A 14,794-nucleotide genomic window follows, 5' to 3' on the forward strand; every position below is an offset into this window, starting at 1 on the left:
TTAGCTGTGTCACTGTTAGCTCACTGTTTCCTCCTGTTTCCAGTCTCTGTGCTAAGCTAAGCTAACCATCCCCTGGCTATAACCTCATATTTACCTCACAGACACAAGAGTGGTATCAACTTTCTCATTCAACTATCAGCAAGGCGGAAATAAGGGTATTTCCCAAAATTTTGAACTATTAAATTAACATCAGACTGTTGAGCGAAAACAGGAATAAGTTTGACGCTATTGTAAATACTCCCTGATTAGATGGATTTTGCAGGGAGTTGGAATTTATCATGGTGCAATCTGTGTGACTGAAATCTTATTATAATTTGCACAAAGCTCTGGTTGTGATTTATAGGCATCATAACCATAATTACACCATGATGTATGCTTTGCATGACAAAACACTGCTTCTTTTCACCAAGCTGCATGTAGTGCATTGACAGAGAAATAATAAAACAAATATAATTTGCTTAGAAGCTGTTTTAATTCTGTTTTCATGCTCACACACACAAACCCACCACCCCTACAAGTCCTTCAGCATGCATATACACTTTAAAGGGATTCTGTCTCAGATGTTTCCTTCCTTTCTCTGCCAAGGGTCAAGATAACCCCCTCTGATGACCAAAAGTGTTACAGATCATGATGCGAGCATCTTGGCAGCAGTACATACACTGAATTTAGAGTAGAAGTCATCCTTGCATGGGAAAGGGATGCTTTCTTTGTTGAGAACTGGCCGGAAAAAATGCTGGCTGGGCCCAAAGGAGCAGCTGGGGGAAACACTGAGTCACAAACAGCACATACACAAAGTACATTCTCTCCCGCAGCAGTCCTGACCCTTTAGTTGGACTGTTTTTTTTTTTCATTAACAGTGTTGTCTAGACAGAGTATAACACAGAAAAGGTTATGAGTTGACCCAGACTGCTGTCCACACAGCTTGAGGAGAGAACATAAATGATGGTGCTTCCTCAGCTTCTGAGGTCATGACCAGCAGTTACCCAGGAAAAAGCCCCACATCTCAGCCACACGTACTGGGGAAGACCTCCTGGACCCCCTGGTTCACCGAACATATGAAGCTGCTGTCAGTTCCAGTCCTGGCAGAAATTAATGAAAAGAAAGCACAAAGGTGAAGGCTGGAGAGAGGATAAAGAAAAGGAAAACAAAAGACGCAATGATGGATGAAGGCAACTATCATCAGACGCATCTGTGCAAGAACAACAAAGAGCTTTATTGAGAATTATTTGTGTACTTAATAAGTATTGACACAGAAGCTATGAAGAAAATGAAGTGAAACTTTTAACCATGACAGAGATGTTCTCTCAACTTTATCTTTGGAACTACACTGCTACTGTTCTTCCCTTGTCTCTGTCCTTCCAGTGTGCCCCTTGTGACTTTACTTCAGAAAAGTCAGTGACAACAGTTGATTTTTTTCCAAAGTAAATTCCCACGGTGGGCCACCGGAAGGGGAAGAGCTTCGCTTCTCCATAGCATTAAGAAGACATTATAGTGACGAGGTAACTCAAGTACTGTACGTAAGAACGTGAGGTATTTGTACTTTGCTTGACTGCTTCCATTTTTGTACCATTTTGTACTTCTACTCCACAGTTGAGAGGGCAATATTTTACTTTTTATTCCTCTACATTTATTATTTGCTAACTACAGTTACTAATTATTTTAAAAAAATCAACAAAACAAAACAATTAGCACCACCTCGACCAGCAACAGCAGGAAATTTATACATCAGTACCAGTTAAAGATTTTATCGTACAACGGGACAGTCACAGGAGGAATTTTTCTGCACTGACTTTTAGTGCATTTTGCTGATAATACTTGTATGTTGCTGATAATGATATGTATATTAATATTATAACTTTATATTATTATTAATTATATATTATATTATAATATATCCTTTACAACTGGTAACAAATCTTTGGCCATAAAAGTGCAAAAACTCATTTATCATTCTTTTTACCAGATAAAGAAAGATAATGCAACATAAAATTGTATTATTCCTTTAATGTATTATAATTAGTATATATTTAAAGAGACATGTTACAAGGTGTCAACACAATTAAGGAATCAACACAATATGTACAAATACATGCAGTGTGAGAGCTGAAAGAGTTTGCCTGAAAATCCAGATTCCATCTGTCCAAGACAAAATAAAGAATGAATGAATTAGTGAGTTTACACATCTGCTCATATTATCAGTACTGCACACTCTCCATCTCTCTTTATCCTTCCTCTTGTCTGTCTGTTGCTAAACAGTGGAGACAAATGGCCATTCCACTCATTGGAAACACTCCAACACAAACATTTATTCAATCTTTTCATTTTCTAGTGCTTCCTCTTACTGGATTTCTCCCGTAAAAGCTAAGATGCTTACATAGGCAATGCTGTTATCAGTGGGAAAGACTTTATTATTTGCTGGATAATGCTCCTGGACAATATTACCACACACAAACACACACGATCAACACACACAAAAAGAAAAATACTTGTATGTCAAAGTAGGAAAAAAAAAAGATTGTGAAGATTTATGGAGATGTAATATAAGTTATCTGAAAATGTGGTCAAACCTCAGTTTTTGTACTGAAAATTCAGTAGAATTAATCATTTCCATGTTGATATTTTGGTTCTTTGTCTGATTCAAATCTCTACTTTTACAGCTGTGGCTGTGGACCAGTTGTAATCAGTACACAGCTGATTTGAGGCAAGATGTTGCTTCACCTCAAAATTCATCATTAAACCACAAATCATCCTCAGCTCCCTGTAACAAATCAGACAGCCACACCCTCAGACTGTGTATCCGCAGGGGAGATGAGATCATTTGATGAAAAACACCTTTCATTTCCACAAGAACAAAAATTTCTCTAGCTGTTATCATTGTTATGATTCTGCCTTCTTTACTGATACAATGTAAAAAGGAATTTTGTGCAACTAATCTTTTTTCATTATCTTAACATAAATAGTTTTATTTGTTCAAGTCAATTACAGAAAAAATCAAGTCTTCTAACCTGAAATGATGAGTTGAATTAATGTACTGTACAGGGTTCAATCAACTCATTAAATTAATTAGACTTCCTAGCATGTATTGTGCAAGTTAAAACTCTCATGAGAATCTTTATCTATAGTTTGAAGAAAACACTAAACTTCCTTTTGTCTCTAATAAGTCATGTTTGCTTGTTTTCACAATAATAAAACATGGCATATATATACATATATATGTATTTTCATGGGATGGTGAGCGTCTGAATTAACAACAATATTTATGTGCAGGATTTTGACACACTGTGCACATGTTTCTAGCGGCAAATGCATAAAAGAGTGGATTCAGGCAGCTATTAACAAATGTCATTGCTGCAGCGATGGGCCAGCCAGCCTTACAAAACTTCATCAAGCTATCGTTTTTGAGCAAAATAGCTGCCACACCCATTACGTTTATGATCTCATATGGAATCCACAGGACAAAGAAGGTCACAATGATACTTGTGAGCATCCGGGTCGTCTGTGGGTTGTTGAAGAAAACTCCCTGGTGTACTTTCCTGTAGAGGCCAATGTATGCAAAAGCCATGACAGAAAATGCAATAAGTCCCAGCAGGGACTCAGTCAGCAGCACAGCCACCCACTGGGCCTGGGAAGAGTACCGTTCATGGCATCTTGTCCAGTGCTGGTCTGAAATGAGGTGTCGAACCACTAATGAAGGGATGGACAGGATCATCGCTATCAGCCAGAGGAGCAGCAGCAGCCTCTTCTCTCCTGCCCAATGTAAGTATGTCTGCTGGTGCACCACCAGCAGGTAGCGCTGGACACTCAGCGTCGTCACAGTCAACATACTAGTATAAATGCTGCAGTACACAAGATACGTGAGGAGCTTACAGGCTACCAGGCCGAGGGTCCAGCTGTACAGGATAGTGTAAACCCACAGAGGCAGGGTGAGCAGGCAGAGCAGGTCTGACATGGCCAAATTCAGCATCAACTTCTGGCTCAGACTGGACAGGTGCTCCCTGTTTGGTTTGAGGATGATCACGGCAATGTTTCCTGGGACTCCCAGCAGGAAGCAGAGGGACAGCACTACCCCAGGGACCAGACCCCTGGAGTCCCAGGAGCTTGGAGGTGGATATCCAGGAGAAGAGGAGATGTTAGGAGCACCCACAGTAAAGTTGAGCTGTTCCATGCTGGAAACCTGCTGGCAGAGAAGCTGAATGCTGTGCACTGAGTGACTGACAATGGTAAAATGTGCAGGGGATGTTCCCCTATGATGCACTTAAAGAGGAACTAATAACAAAGAAGCTATATTATTTTATGCAAATTAAATGATATCCAGTAAGTATTACACTCCATCACTGGTGCATGGTTTTGCAAGTCTCTCTTATCTGATGCATTTTTCCATATTCTGTTTTGTGCACGCAGCTTTCACATATTCAGAAGTCAAAATTAAGCCACAAATTTCCATACCTATTTATGATTCAGCATTTAAGAGCTACACAGTCAAATAGGTTGACACTGTCAAAAATAATGTCAAAATAGAAGCATCTTCCATGTGTTCCATTTTTCTTTACAATAAAACGAAATACATATGGACACACATGCTTTCAATATAAATATTTAAGACAAATGTTTGTATTTAATAATATGATAAGAGTCCTGCCTGTGGCTCATTGGCTGCGTGTCATCCCCTCTCTCTCTCTCTACTCCCTTTCCTGTCATATCTTCAGCTGTCACCTATCAATTAAAGACAAAAAGCACTAAAAAATAATCTTTTTAAAAATGCAGTTAATGAACACCTGACATAGATATGTAATGCAGATGGGATATTTTGAGTTTAACAATAAATTTTATTTTCCAAAATGATATCAGGCCACTGAAACAGTAAACTAGTATCTTTGAGAATTCAAAAAACTATAAATTTCAAAAAAATATAACATATAAATATAACACACAGACAAATCGAACAATATAAAACTTGAATTAAGAAAAGGAACCAAATATTCAGAAAATTCTGCCTATAAAACTAGAGCGCCGCTCTTAAGCCAATCAGGATGTAAAATTTCCTGTTTTTTAGATAGACCAGTGAGATAATGTTGCTTTCAGGATTCATTGTCTGTGTTGGCTTAAAGTCCATTTGCATGTTTCTTGTAAAAACAAGTAGATAGGGAGGGACGTGTCATGCATATTGTTTGGCACACACAGTAGGCAGTGGTGGTGAATGCACTGTTACAGTTTACAGCAACAAGTAAAGCTATCTTTCCATCAGATAGTGACTGTGTTCCTGGTTCATCTTGGAGGCTGTGTTCAATCCCAGTCCAGCCGTGTTTACTGCTCAGCCTTGTTCCATTGACTGTTAATGACAACTAAACTAACAGAAACTCTGACCCAGAGTTTAAGCTGAGCAGCTGGAGGACATCTGAGCGAAAAACAGAAAGCATATTCTCCATAAAATATGATCCAGTTTCACCAAAATCAATAAACAGAGCCATCTTCTTTTGTTTTTGTACAAGTTAAAGCTGTGCTTTTGTTGTGCTTTTGAGGCTCGGCCCACAGTCCGTTCTGTGCTCCACGTAGTTAGCTAGTTGCTTAAGCAGTCTACTGTAAAATACCTTGAGTATAATCTGCTGTGACAGACACCACTTTCCCCAAAGTGAGTGGATTCTAGCCAGCGGGCCCATAATCACAGTATACTGGGGAAACAGAGCACAGTTTGAGGTGGTGAACACCCAACAATACACTACTGTACCATACTGTTACTATACCTAACTAATGAATCATATTAAATCATATATATATATATGGCTTCAGCTCTGCACTACTAAAAGTTGAAGATTGATTGACAGGTGCATGTACTGATGTTATAAGTTGAAACTAGTTGGCTCTGGCTTAAATAAACATGTCATATTCTGTTTAACACAAAGAAAAAATGAACAAATGTTGCATGATTTTGATATAAATATACAAAGAAATTTATTTTGGGGGGTATATATTGTGAAATAGGTGCACAATATGACTGGGGATGTGATCTACAAGAGTTCAAAAAGAATTTTAAATTTCATCTTGACTTAAAAAATTGAGTTCCAGTGTTCATTCTTGACCATGGAAACAACAACATTTGACAACAGGACTTTTGTGACTTTTAAGAAGCTATATAAAGTGCTGAAAAAAAAAAAAATACCAGTGAGGGTCCACCTGCCCAGTGATAAGATAGAAAAGCTGTCCCCAACTTGATACATTGGGGATTTACACTATTTAAATCCTGTCAGTTCTTGGAAGTGTACAAACATCATCTGTTAGTGTGATGACAGTAATAACTGACCCTTTGATTGTGTGTGTGTGTGTGTGTGTGTGTGTGTGTGTGTTGGTGCTACAACATCTAATCGAGCAGAAAGGAGGAGTCGTGCTGAATGAACTCTTGTTGTATAAAGCGGAGACACACTTGTCAAAATAAACCAGCGGGGGTTAAAATACAGGTTCCCCTGATCTGAGAGCTGCAGCGTCGTAAGCGTGTGTTTCTGGACACACTTCAAACGTCACCTGACATAAATGTAAACTCACATTTTTGACCGCAGAAGCACCGGATAAACACGCGCTCAAAGGCAACATTTTGCCGAAGATCTGTGTGTAAACACCTTTACATCTAAATTCATTTCTTTCTATTCAAAGCGTCCCTGTTCTCTGCGCGCTCCCGACGTAACGAAAATATTTGCGGAATCCGAGAAAAATACCCCGGATTCTCTCCACATGGCTCCACTTTTGACCTAAAATGTAATGTCATCACATGATCAAAACCTTCATTCATGCTCGCTCTCCCCCCCCCTTCCGCCTCACTGTTTTTTCTGCATGTGCAGAGTGGGATGCAGATCTCTGCGAGGATCTGAGCGCGCAGCTTCTCCAGGTTTTTTTTTTTTGCGCTCGGGAAATGATGGAAACCAGTCTGCTGGAAGCCGTTTGGATGGAGAGAATTTTTTATTGACGACAAAGAGAAACTGGAACTTTTGGGGGTGTTGTTTTGAATGTTTCCAGGTAGGGAAAGTTTTTTTCCTTTTCAAAATAAAAACGCATCAGTAACTTAACTCCTAATTTTGTTTTTGAAAAGCTTTGTTTTCTGTATATCTACTTTTCAACAGGACCGTTTCGTAATTATCACGGGTTGTAGACCGACTGACTTCTTTTTTAAGATGCACAAACTCTTTAAACAGGCTAACAGAATAATATCAGACTTAATTCATATCAGAAATTGTCAGAATTAATGCGAAAAATATTTTGTTGTGTCACTAAATGACAGTTAAGCTGTTGCATGCAATAACAACTTTATTTTGAAATATATATTCTATTAATTCAGCAGCAGACACCACAATGTTAATGGACCTTTAAGTAAAATATCACAGATACACTTTGCTCCTCGGTGGTTTGGGTTTTAGAAGTTGGGCTTGTGCGCCCTCTGCTGGCTTTGTAGTATATAAAAGAGAAGTGAATGTTAGTGGGAGCTGCCTGATAGAAAAAATGGGAGTTGTTGGTGGCGATTCAGAGGTTTGCAGCCACGGTATTTCTAATACACCTTAGCATTAGTTATCTCTGCCCAGTGGTGGAAAGTTGTCCTAACTATGCACATTTACTCAACTACTGTACTTAATACAATTTTGAGGTAATTGTGCTTTACTTGAGTATTTCTATTAAATGCCTTATACTTCCACTTAACTACATTTAAGGGAGAAATATCTAATTTAGTTACCAGATACTCTAGAAATCAAGATTTTACATACAAAACACACTTCAAAGTAATTGCATTATTGCTGAAAGATATGATTTTTTGTAGGTTTTGTATTGTTCAGATTCTTTTAGATGTCACACGTAAACATTTACAGGAAAAGGCAGTAAAATTCACAATAAAATTGTATTTTTTGAAGACAAGGCAGCTATTCTAGTGGTTACTGCTTTTTCACTGTACGTTTATTTTACAGCAATAGTTACAAGTTACTTTTCAAATTAAGAGTTTTCATACAGAACATATGATCAGTTTATAGAATGATTTGTTTTTACAGATTAAACTACCAAAAATTTATAAAATGTACCTAAACTTAGTCCCACCTTTGATTACATATTAATACATCAATAATAATGATCCAGTAACATAATTGTATAAAACTGACAGTCACCACACTGCATTGAGTAATTTTACTTTTAATACTTTAAGTACATTTTGTTTCAAATACATATATACTTTTATTTGCAATGTATTTTTATTGCTGCTTTTAACTACAGAGTTTTAACTGGTTATGAATTTAATACTAAAGCTTCTATATGATCATCACAACTTAACAAGATCATCAGCAAGAAGATTGTCTGATGTTCTTAATGGCTGCCACCAGGTTGGATTCTCCTTGAAGTCAGATGAAAAGAGCCTGTGTTTACATTTTCCAGGCAAAGTTACAGTGAGTAGTATGTTAAAAGTATGTTAAGCCAGTTAAAGGGTGAGATTTTTATTTAGATCATTTATTTTTTATGTTATATTTTGCTATTATGGTGGTGAAAACCCTACTGCTTGAGTCCACAAGGGCTTTTGAAGTGTTTATATTGTTTCCTATTAGGGAGGGACTGTACCCCAGAAACAGTCCGGTCCACTCTGGTGAATGGATGTATTTCTTTTCATGTTCCAGCAACATCATTTTATTGGACAGAAATTTAGTAAGTTCAGGATGAGTCATCGATAGTTTTTCATTGTTTTCAGGAAAAAGACAAACTCTGAAATACCATTAAAAATACCCGAGAATATCTACATACAGCTTTTTTGTCATTGTTGGGCCAGATACTGGTGTATAAATGACATGTAGTGTAATATATATGTGATAACAAATTTAATTATCTAGACTTAATGTCAACTTTAAGTAAATTATTTGAATAATTCTTTTACCACTGTCTCTGTCTCTGCGTTTCTTTTCAGTGGGATGGGACTCAATCACCTCCCGTGTCTGCTGCTCTGTGCAGCAGCCCTCACAGTTTCTGGAGTTCTCGGTAAAGATGAGAATGGCGAGACGTACAGGTGGACCAGGCAGAGCGTCCCGCTGCTGCTGGATACTCACACAGAGCCTTTAAGCACTCCTCTGTTCAAAGGGCACGAGGAGAAGGATGAGGCGAGAGGAGGGACAAAAACACTCTGTGGAATAGAGTGTCAAAGCAGTCGACTGCCTTTGGACCAGACTGAGCAAGAGAGGATTCTGGGATATGAGACGATGTATGAGAATGGGACTCGCATGCATACAGATGTCAGTTTGCAGGGTTTTAATGAGACGTCTCACCCCTCACCAGCTCGTACCCGCAGGAAACGACAGGTTTACGGAGCAGATGGACGCTTTGTGATTTCTGACAAGCGTTTCATCACAAACTATCCTTTTTCTACGGCTGTCCGTCTCTCCACAGGCTGCTCTGGAGTCCTGATATCCCCAAAACATGTGTTAACAGCGGCACGTTGCATCCATGATGGCAGAGACTACCTAGAGGGTGCCAGAAGGGTTAAAGTAGGAGTGCTGCAGCTCAAGAGTAAAAGAAGAAGAGGAGGTAGGAGGAGGGGAGGGCGGCGGAGGGGCGAGAAGAAAGTTGAGGACCAGATAATGGAGGAACATGAGGAGCAGAATAGTATAGATGGAGATGTTGCGAGAGGGAGGAGGGGAGGCAAAGGCAGGAGGCGCAGGGGAAGAAAAGAAGGTGAGGAGGGTGTAACTGACAGAGGGAAAAGTCTCAGTCGTATTCGTCGTAGCGCTGATCCCAAGAAGCAGCCTGTCTTCCGTTGGGCAAGAGTTAAACAAACCCGAATCCCTCAAGGATGGATCCAAACCAAGAGTTCCACCAACGCAGTGTCTGCTGACTACGACTACGCCGTCCTGGAGCTCAAACGACCCCTAAAACAGAAGCACATGGAGCTTGGGGTGGCGCCCTCTGGCACACACCTGGCACGCATCCACTTCTCAGGCTACGATGCCGACAAAAGCCTGTTGGACGGAGGTGGAGAAGAGAAGGTGGTGTACCGATTTTGTTCAGTGGCAAACGAGTCTGAAGATCTGATGTACCAGCACTGTGACGCGCAACTGGGTGCTACAGGCGCAGGTGTTTATATTCGTCTGAGGCAGGACGCAGGAGATGGAGGCAGGAAAGGGAAGTGGCAGCGGAGGGTGATTGGGGTGTTTACAGGCCACCAGTGGGTGGAGATGGATGGAGGTGGACAGAGTGACTTCAATGTTGCAGTGAGGATTACTCCACCTAAATATGCCCAGATCTGTCACTGGATCCACGGAGATCCACGTCTCTGTAAAGAGGTTTGACTGCAAAGTGACGGAGCCATAGGAGGGAAATACCTGTTATCGCTTAGAAAGAGACTCTAAGATCTGGGCCTGTATGTATAAAACTTCTAAAAAAAACTTAGTCTTAAGAATGGTCCTAAACTTTGACTTAGGAATTGAAAACGTTTTAGTAAAAAGCAGGACTTAAAAGCTTTGTACAAAGGTGCTAACTTTTATTGTTGTCAGTTAAAATAAAAAGGTCATTTATGCTTAATGTTAGATCTACATACAGATATGGACAGAGTCTTCTGTCTGTAGTCTGCCTTCATTTTATATGTATTTGTGCACGCTCAGTGGAAAATGTTGGAAATTCAGAGCATGTTTCATTGTTTCTTTGTTTTTCCCAAAACACAGATTTAACATTGCACACCATTAACATAAACTGACTCACAATGAATCAGAAATGATGCAGCAGAACCAAAAATATCCTATTTCTTTATTCCACGCTTTCCTCTTCCTTGTAAAAGTCTGTTGCCTACATTACCCATAATACAACTCAGCTGCCAACAGTTCTTTCAGAGATTTAAGGGTCTGATTCTAGTAGCAGCAAATGTAGCCTTGAGCTGCAAGCCTCAAGCAGAGATGACTAGGGAGCTGCAGAAGTCTGGTAAACTTGTCTCTTTCTAGGCCCCGCTTGCTATGATTTTTTTTTAACGTCCTTATCTTGAGATCACAAGTTAATTATTTCAATATCTTGAGATAACAATGTTATTTTCCTCTGATAACGGGCTAAATAATCTTGATATCTAAGGAAAACAACGATTTCTTGAGTCAGTGTAGACACCCTTATATGACGAGGACTGAGCTCAATATTATCTCGCAGTTTCTGCCTGTGTTAAAGTTTGATTGAAGTACAGTCTGATGTGTTGATCGATGATGGGTAGAGCTACTAAGTAATAAGAGGAAACAACATTTTGCATCATGATGGGCTGATTATCTCATTATCACAAAAACAACAAAGCTCATTTTCACAAGATAACAAAATAATCAACTTGTGATCTCAAGATAACAGCATGAAAAAAAAATGCAAGCACAACCATTCAAGGTTTTCCACCACTTAGAAACACACTTTGATGTGTGAGAATGCAGTTCCCCTTTAACACATTTTCTGCCACGTTTCTATTTTTAGTTTCATTTATAATTTCTGTGTTTTGCTATTCATTTGTCTTTCAAACTAACCATAATCCATGTATTTCACTGCTCAGCTAACATAATTATTAATGCACTATTTGTGATTGTTAAATTAGGGTATTGCAAACATTAGGAAGACTCACACTAACGTGTTTGATTGTATTTATGATGAAATCATCATATCATAAACTTTTTCATGTTTTATACAAGTGTGGGTATCAGTGTGGGTATCACTTGTATCTTTAAGTTATCGTCATACATCTGCAAAATATTGGAGATTGTGCAGCCACTGCCTGCTGTTCACTCCTAACTAACTTAGGAGACCTGAGACCAAGTCTCAACACTTAACATAAGAATAAGAGCAAAATTGTGTCATTTTTGAAGGTTTGGCACATTTAGTTTGGCTCACCTCTTCTGTGCAGGTCATCACAGCAAATCAGTGACAGAAGAATGCTGCACATGTCCTTGGTTCAGGATCTGTGGCTCACTCAGCCGTTTATCAGTTAATCTACAGTAGAGACTGTAGAAAATCATATGCAGGAAAATCCTTTTGTGCTTAAAAAAAGTTCTTCAATTTGTTTTTGTATTTTGAGAGAGAAAAATTCATTTTCACTTTTTCTAAACACCACAGTTGTTTGTTTGTCATGTAATTCATTTACAGTAACTCTGAAACTGTAATTATATAAAGGAAAAGACAAAAAAATATGTTTGTGACCTGTGTTGCACAATGTAAACATTTTGTTTTGTTTACTTTAGATGCATACATAAGTAAAACCGATGTTTAAAAGTGAGTCACAACACTTGGATTGTAATTTTGTCTGTCTGGATCTTCATGTCACAAACAGATGGTCTTGTCAACAGGAATCATTCATACTGATCACAAATAAAAATGTTGAATTTTCAAACAACAACCTGACAGAGTCTGAACAGATATAAGTGATGAGCCGTGAGGGTCGTTTGGATCAGTGTATTTGTCTTTTATTGCATCTCATTTGGACTCACATGCAGGTCGGGGGGGGGGGGGGGGGGAGGGAGGACGATGCCATCCATAATAACCCGAAAAAGAAAAGAAAAACAACACAGCCTTCATATGAATACTTAGCAAACATTAGTTATCCACATTCTTTTTGTTTTTATGTGTCGCATTTGTCTTTATTTTTCTTTCAACACTTTGTTAATGCCACAATGGATTAAGATACAGTCACTTTTTGGAAATAAACAACACACAGAACATCCAGCGTATACTTGAGTGCTTTACAGTGAGAGTCCTCAAGACTTCCAGTGACAGTACATGAGCGAATGTACCGGCAAAATGACCCAAAGAGGACTGAGGCCACGTTCCAATCACGTACACAAATGCCTCCTTGTCTCCTGGATTTCCACCTTGACGTTAAGTCATCTTGTAGGGATGCAAAGACAAGGAAAGGAGCTCTCTGAGAGTATTAGAATGCATCCCAGATTGACCTGTGTCGCATGCTACGATGCAGTATCACTCCACACCAGCAGAGGGCGCAACAGTAAACACTCGGGGCAAAGTTTCCATTCAATACTGCCTCTGATTACAGATTGAGAGGTATGTACAAAGAAGGCGGGAACATTTTTAAGTCTACTTGCCTTTTTTTTTGACGTAACTAAAAATATATGATATTTTTTCTCTCAAAATAAAGATTAAAGAAAATATGTATAATCTATTTAAAATAGTCTAAAATGCATATGTCAATTTGAACACAGTTTTTGCATGTTTCATACAACTCCTAAAAAAAGATAAAGTAAAAATGAAAGCGAACACAGTTTGTGTTCGATGATACGTCCAGATTTGCAGTGCAAGTTGTTCTCAGGTACATTTTGATCAGGAAGTTTGTTCCAAACTTGACAGGTGGGAGGATGGATGGCCAAGCAGATATAGGTACAACCAAGTTTTTCATGACATAAACGTAGCTCAGTATTAGTTTGGATGACGGGGGTTAGAGAGGAGTGGGAGTCGGGGGTTGGCCAGTGAAGTTACACACACCGAACACAGTCCACATTTAACAACACGGTCCTCATCTGGGAGATGCGCAAAGAAACCAACATATATCCACCATTCCAAGTCAGCTGATACGCGGAAATTCAGAATGAATCTAAATACACATTTATTATTTTTTTGTTTGTTTTTCCATAGTATATTAAGTAAAGGTTAACACTGAATTACACACACACCCACACACACATAAACGGAATTTAGTTTTTCTGTATCTAGGGTTCACATTCACAGTTGTGCTACAACATTAGATAAGGAGGGCAGGTTTTCTTCAGGGGGTCGCGGCTGAGAGGAGGTCGAAGGGCAAAGATGGAAGATGTAATGGCTGGTTGGCTGAAGGGGCCGGGGCATGACGGAGGGGAAGGCAGTGGGGAAGTGCAGACATCCACATCCACAGAGCTCCAGACACAATGACAAACCTGTAGAGGAGAGAAAATGAAATGTCACAGGTGAAGTCTAATTATCTATAGTCTAATAAGACAGAGATGGAAATTCTCATGTCTGTCAGATGTATAACTGTTCAACTCCAAAACCGTCCTTCACATCAGTTATATTGGTGGATCCCAGTTTTTCATGGCTGATGTCTTAAAGGGACATCCCAGCAATTTATTCCTTTCCATTAAATTGGGGGACTTGCAAGAGATAGAATGAATAGTCAAAACTGAAGTAGAACAGGACGAGATATCCTGACTTTTAGTCAGTAATGTGGGTCAAGCTTGATCCTATATTTCCTATAATGCCTCAGGGCACTTTGTCTCAGTGGACTTTCATGATACTGTGGGTGTTTTCATATGAAGCAGAAAAAATACTTTGCATATGGTAACACTATGTTTGCTATATGTGACACCATACCTCACTGTAAATTGTTTTTAAGGCTTTGGTTTTTAATATTAGAGGTGGCCTACAGGAAAATATGTAATATATTTACTATACTAAATCATAAAAGGACCATGATGTTTCATCAGAGATTAAGGAAATATGGCAAGTTGAAATACTGGCTTATCTTTGCGGTGTTCTCTGTACATCTGTTATTGTTTTTCCGTTTGATGTTTATTAGAGTTAGTTAGGAAAGAGAAGTGGCAGTGGAGGGTGATTGGGGTGTTTACAGGCTGTCAGTTGGCGGAGGTGGATGGAGGTGGGCGGGGACACTTTACTGCCGCAGTGAGTCTTACTCCACACAAATATGCTGGATCCACGGAGATCCACGTCTCTGTAAAGAGGTTTAACTGCACAGTGACAGATCCATAGGAGAGAAATCCCTGTTACCTGTGGTAATACAGGTGAATTTATTGTGCTCTTAGTTTTGATGGTGAATGATTGTCTAGTA

At 39.1% G+C, this 14,794-nt stretch overlaps 3 protein-coding genes across 9 annotated transcripts in view; 1 reads left to right on the top strand and 2 right to left on the bottom strand.

The window, feature by feature from the left end:
- Nucleotides 1-3,244: 3,244 nt before the first annotated feature.
- Nucleotides 3,245-4,193, bottom strand: LOC146314236 (type-1 angiotensin II receptor A-like). The gene has a single exon (XM_084737068.1). The coding sequence runs from the start codon at nt 4,163-4,165 to the stop codon at nt 3,245-3,247; it is 921 nt and encodes a 306-aa protein (XP_084593194.1). The 5' UTR covers nt 4,166-4,193.
- A 2,474-nt stretch (nt 4,194-6,667) lies between these two features.
- Nucleotides 6,668-10,661, top strand: LOC146314237 (inactive serine protease 35-like). Its single transcript, XM_084737335.1, has 2 exons — nt 6,668-7,005; nt 8,924-10,661. Exon 2 carries the CDS (start codon nt 8,928-8,930, stop codon nt 10,296-10,298), a length of 1,371 nt encoding a protein of 456 aa, XP_084593461.1. The 5' UTR covers nt 6,668-7,005; nt 8,924-8,927; the 3' UTR covers nt 10,299-10,661.
- A 1,748-nt stretch (nt 10,662-12,409) lies between these two features.
- Nucleotides 12,410-14,794, bottom strand: part of LOC146314238 (clathrin coat assembly protein AP180) — a 36,119-nt gene continuing 33,734 nt past the window's right edge. For all 7 annotated transcript variants that reach the window (XM_084737019.1, XM_084737018.1, XM_084737012.1 and 4 more), the window contains one exon: nt 12,410-13,886. The gene's annotated coding sequence lies outside the window, so the exon portion shown is untranslated. The remainder of the gene's footprint in view (nt 13,887-14,794) is intronic.

The sequence above is a fragment of the Lutjanus erythropterus genome, chromosome 15 (genome assembly GCF_056507025.1).
Source record: "Lutjanus erythropterus isolate fLutEry1 chromosome 15, fLutEry1.hap2, whole genome shotgun sequence".
In the NCBI taxonomy this organism is placed as follows: domain Eukaryota; kingdom Metazoa; phylum Chordata; class Actinopteri; order Lutjaniformes; family Lutjanidae; genus Lutjanus; species Lutjanus erythropterus.